The sequence below is a fragment of the Cygnus atratus genome, chromosome 4, assembly GCF_013377495.2.
Source record: "Cygnus atratus isolate AKBS03 ecotype Queensland, Australia chromosome 4, CAtr_DNAZoo_HiC_assembly, whole genome shotgun sequence".
Taxonomy (NCBI): Eukaryota; Metazoa; Chordata; class Aves; order Anseriformes; family Anatidae; genus Cygnus; species Cygnus atratus.
The window spans coordinates 67,125,730-67,130,949 of record NC_066365.1 but is presented as its reverse complement, the minus strand read 5'-3'; the positions used below and the strand labels follow the sequence as shown (position 1 = coordinate 67,130,949).

Here is a 5,220-nt window from a genome sequence, read left to right as displayed (position 1 = left end):
GCTAGTGCTGAACTGCAAGGTCGGGTTTATTTGAGGGACCTGCAGCACTGTCCCAAAGCCGCCGTTTATTTATTTATTTATTTATTATTCCATTTTACTTTTTTTTTTTATGAACTTTTTATTTTCAGGCAGCTGTTTTGGTATGGATCCGCTCACCCCTGCTGTGTACCGGGAGAGGAGTGGGGACTCCTTAAGGACTTCTTCGAGGTCCTGGTGCGGCTGTACTTATTTGCAAGGGGATGTGAAATCTAGATAGGGCCTCTTTTATCCTCCAGCACACCGGAGGATGAAACAATCCTGATCCCGTAAGCCAAGCAAAACCGGACCCTTTCGCTTTTCTGTAGAATCTAATCAAATTTCGTGTCAGTGACTTTTAGTTTTAGACTTTTTTTTCCTGCTCTGAGCTGAAATTGAAATAAAGATATGCATACCGTCTGGTTTCTCGTAAAAAGCTTTCCCAGGTAAAAGGTTTCCATTCAGCTTGACGTGAGCTGCTAATACAGGAATATATTATTCAAAGATAAAGGCCTGCTCTCCTGCGCTGTCGCTGCCCGTTAGCGGACTCCCTGGCACGACATGTCGCAGACGACAGGATCGCTCCGAGATACAGCGCAAACGAAGCGCAGGATTTAAAAGTACCGCTAGTGGAAAATCTCTGTAGGAAATTCTGTAAAAAAAACTACTGTAGGATTTTTTCTTTTTTTTTGTCGGAGTGACTGTGCGCCTTGTCCGTCGACCTTTTGGGGCCGGGGCAGAGAATTGCGTGGTGCGGAGCGGAGACTTGGCCAAAATCTCACCCCCCAAGCCCCTCCAGCCTCTATCCTAGGCTCTCCCCACGCCCCAGGAGCCAATGACTTGGAAAAAAGTCTCTGACTTTCGGCAAGGTGTCTCGCCCAGCAGCCCTGTCGGACACCTTTGCTAGCCCCGATGTAGTCCGGAGGTTCTCCTCCGCCCTCCCCGAGGCAGCAGCCTCTGTGTCCCCCCCAGCCTCCTCAGGAGACCACAACCTGTCGACGTGCGGAGCCCACACTTTGTTCCCCTCTGAAAATGTGGAAGACCCTAAGAGAGGGCGTGAGGTACGGATCTGGCTTGTAGGACCCGCTGAGGGGGGGCAGCGGCCGCCCCCATCCTCCTGTTGCCAGTGAGTTGCCAAAAAGCCTGGGGAGCTGCGGGGCTGCGCGGCGCTCCCTCCCTGCGCACAGCTTGCCAGGGAAAAAGCGTTTGTGTAGGGCGGCCAAATGGGGCTGGGAAAGGAGGCACACCTCTCCCGACGGGGTGCTACTGGGACTGGGTCTGTGTCTGCCAGGGCTGGCCTTGGGCTGCTCGGGGGGGCGCAGGGGGCCGCGGTGTAACTAAACGAGGAAGCAAAGCTTATGTCTCCTTCTTCAATTTCCTTCTAACTTTCTGCCTTCTTCAAATTATCCTTTTTATTCCAAGAAAATGTCTTTTAGGAAAACACACGGAGAAGTCGATGCATTTGTTCTTTTATGTGGATTTTTTTTTCTCGGAACTAAGAGGGAAATAGTTTGCAGCAAAGACAGATATGAGCACCCGGGAAGTGGCTACATCTCCCCTTTCCAGGCAGAGGGAAAGGAGGCCTGGACAGCAGCGCAGGGGCTCGGACCGACCCGATCTGGCATCCAAGTGCTCCACTCTCCGAGTTGTGCCAGCTGACACGGAATAATGTAATTTATCTTCTCAGCTTCTTCCCATTTCACACCACTCCTCCCTTCCCTCGCCGTGTCGCTCTCCCTTAACGGGACGTTTCGCCCCACCAGAACCGCCAGCTTGTACAGGAGGTTGCAAGACAAATACAACGACTTTGGGCGTTTGGCCAATGACCGTGTTAATGGAAGACGGACCGTTTTATTTTTTTTTCGCCTGGTGGAAAAAATACAGCTCTCCAGCAGACGGCTGCATTAAAATCTGAGTGCATTTATAAAGCGAAACAAATTTTCATGAAAAAGAGCTGAAACCCGCTCTCCCAAGAACCAGTGCTTTAAAGATTAACACAGTCCAAAGCCTTAAAAGATGCCCTGATTTTAGCTCACGGAATGTTCGGCATCACAATATTTAAGAGCCTGTCAGCACTTCTATTGTCAACTCTTTTTCAAGGGCTTCTCGCTTGCCCTTAGCACTTTTCGTGGTGGAAACATCGAGACTCGGACTAAAAGGCCTCCTAAAAGCCGGTTATAAACATTCGCCGGGCTTTACAAAGGGGCTCAGGGGAGGAAAGAGTTCCCTGTGCTCAGTAGCTGATGGCGGCCGTTGGGTTGTGTAAACGAGTTTTAAGACATTGCGATGTTGTTAGGTGGTGGAGAGCAAAAGTTCTCCAGACACCACACAAACACACAAATCCTTCCCCGAGTCCCGAGGAGCACCGGGAGCGCTAGCTCCAATAGCACATTTCCTCCAGCCTCCAAAAGTTGCAGGATCTAGCACAATTTTTAGCTTTCGAAAACTACAAAAGAGCTGTGCAGACCCGCTGGGGAGGGATTTCGGGGTGACCTTCACCACGGGGCTCCTCGGGAGGAAAGGGGCTCCCTTTCGCCTCTAGGACCCCTGAAGCTGCAGTGATTTCCCCCTGCGCATCCATTGCTCCCTTCCCTGTCCATTACTCCTTTCTAATCTTCCTCCCTCTTCTGCTTCTTAAATCTCCGTTTCCATCTTTTTCTTTTTTTTTTCTCGACTTTATCTCTTTCTCCTCTCCACTCAGTGAAGGTTCTCACTTGCTGCCTCCTCCCTCTTAATGACCCCCCCTCTATCACTCACCTCCTATCATACTTTTGTCCTCTGTGCAATATTTCCTCTCCACCTCTCTGCCCTCCTTCGTTTTCCAGATCCCCTTCTTTCCCCATCCTGCCTTCCCAGAGACCCATTCCCTCTCTCTCATTTCCAGCCCTCTCCCCCTATCCCTCTCTTTATCCTCCACCCCAGAACCCTCAGCCCTACCATCCCACCACCCCATCGCCCTTTCCCGTGGGCCTGACTCTGCCCCGTCCCTGCAGCAACGAAAGTGCGGAGCTGGGGGGCAGCCAACCCTGCCCTGCGCAGTGCCAACCCCTCGGGGCACACCTCACCCACAGTAAGGAAAGAGGCACTTTGGCGTGCTCCCCACCCCACCCCCCCAAAAAATCCTCTTCGCTTCCTTCCAGCTCCTGCTCCTTTCTCTTCTCTTCTCCCTCTCTCCTTCTACCTCTTGCCTTCCTCTCTCCCTCCCCTGCACCGCTCCCCCCTTCCTCAGTCCTTTGGCTCCCTCTAGCTCCATCCCCTCCCTCCGCCGCCCCGACCCCTCCTCCTCCTCCCCCTCGTCCCCATCCCTCCCTCCGCCCCGGCTCCCTCCCGCCGCAGCCAGTCCTGCGGCTCGGCTCAGCGCGGCTCGGCTCGGCTCAGCTCGCCATGGTGCAGCTCGGGGGCGGCCGCGGAGCCCCACCACCGGCCCCAGCCGCTCCTCCCGCTTTCAGCATCGACAGCATCCTGCAGACCGGTCCCCGCCGCCCGGCCCGGGAGCAGGGCAGAGCCCGCTGCGCCCTGCCGGAGGAGGAGGATGAGGAGGAGGAAGATGAAGAAGAGGGCCCTGCGGAGCGAGACCCCAATAAAGGCTCCAACGACTCGGGTACAGAGCCGGCCGCCCGTGTCGCCCGTCGGGTGGCAGCCCGACCCTCAGCCCGGCCCGTCGGGGGATGCCCAGGGGGTCCGAGCGCCGCCGGGCAGGGACCGCGCCCCGGAGGCTCGGGTGGGGCGCGGGCACGGACACGCGCACACACACAGACACACACACAGCTTTTAGATGCTGCAGCAGGAGGAGGAGCTCGTCTCCTCTCCCCAGCCCCTAGGGGCAGCCGGGCCGTGCGTGCATGCGGGGCGGGGGCCCGAAGGGGTTGGTGGCGGGGGCGGGGGGGGGGGGTGTTGATTCTGTGCTTTGCCGTTGCAGGCAGCGTAATGCTGTGCTTTGCCGTTGCAGGCAGCGAGCCCCGCCGGCTGCAGGCAGAGGGGCCGGGCCGTGGGCTCCGCCCGGGGACCGAGGGCATCGTCGCGGTGTCGCCCGCGGAGGGACCGCGCGGTCCCTGGCAGCCGTCGCCGAGAGATGCTGGGGGTTGCGGCGGGGAGAGCGGCAGGTCGCCGGCGGTGGGAGGCAAGAAGAAGACGAGGACCATCTTCTCCAAGAGCCAGGTCTTCCAGCTGGAGTCCACCTTCGACGTGAAGCGCTACCTGAGCAGCGCCGAGCGGGCCGGGCTGGCGGCCGCGCTGCACCTCACCGAGACCCAGGTGAAGATCTGGTTCCAGAACCGGCGCAACAAGCTCAAGAGACAGATGTCGGCCGAGCCCGAGGGGCCGGGGCCGGGGCAAGCGGAGCATCCCGGGGAACCGCCACCCCTGGCTGCCTCCGCGGCTGTGTCCCTGCCGGCCATTTACAAGGACAGCACCCTGCTCAGCCGCTGCCTGCTGCCTCTCCCCTTCCCTCTGCTCTACCCGGGCAGCGCCATCCCTTACCTCTGCCTCCCCGGCCCGGGCAAACACTTCAGCTTGCTGGATGGGGACGTATAGCCTCGCCCCTCGGCTCCCCCCGTTCTTCTTGCCGGGGGCCGCACCGATGGTATTTATGCCCCAGCCGTGTCCGCCTTCACCCCGATCCGTGGCAGCCGCCCCCCTGCCCACGGAGGGGATGCCCGGGCTCCCCCCCGCGTGTCCGTGGGCAGCCTACACGTTGTTAGAGCTCTCGCAGCGCTCTTTCTCTGGGCAGGACGGAGGAGAGAACGGAGGTGCCAAAGAAACAGGGCTGTGTTCTACCTTCCTCCCTCCGAAATTATCCCGTGCCCGGTATTTCAGGGGAGCCGATGCCCTGCCTCGGCCCACGGGGACGGTGTCACCACTCCTGCCTCTGAGACCTGGCAGTCCCGTTCAGTACAGCCTGCTCAGCGCCAAGGCTGCCATTCGCTCCCCTCTCAGACTCTAATATCCCTCCAATTAACTTCTCCCCATTTTTGACATTATCAATATATACACACCTTTCTAAATCTGGTTCGCAAACTGTGGCTTCTCAGACTTTTTTTACCCCTCCCGCCCAATAAAACAAGCCCTCTTCATTTTTTTTTGATTTTTTATTTTTTGTTAACTGGTTCTCAATTCGTGGCCTGTCTGATGTTTCTGCAGAGCAAGACAAGCTCCCTCTCATACTCCTTGTGCTAACTCTGCTCCCCGAAATTTTGTGGGATAATT

General features: G+C 57.3%; 1 protein-coding gene across 1 annotated transcript; it reads left to right on the top strand.

The window, feature by feature from the left end:
• Positions 1–3,399: 3,399 nt before the first annotated feature.
• On the top strand, positions 3,400–4,798 carry LOC118248464 (homeobox protein HMX2-like). The gene is made up of 2 exons (XM_035547447.1): positions 3,400–3,616; positions 3,965–4,798. The coding sequence occupies exons 1-2, from the start codon at positions 3,400–3,402 to the stop codon at positions 4,546–4,548; spliced, it is 801 nt and encodes a 266-aa protein (XP_035403340.1). The 3' UTR covers positions 4,549–4,798.
• Positions 4,799–5,220: the final 422 nt, after the last annotated feature.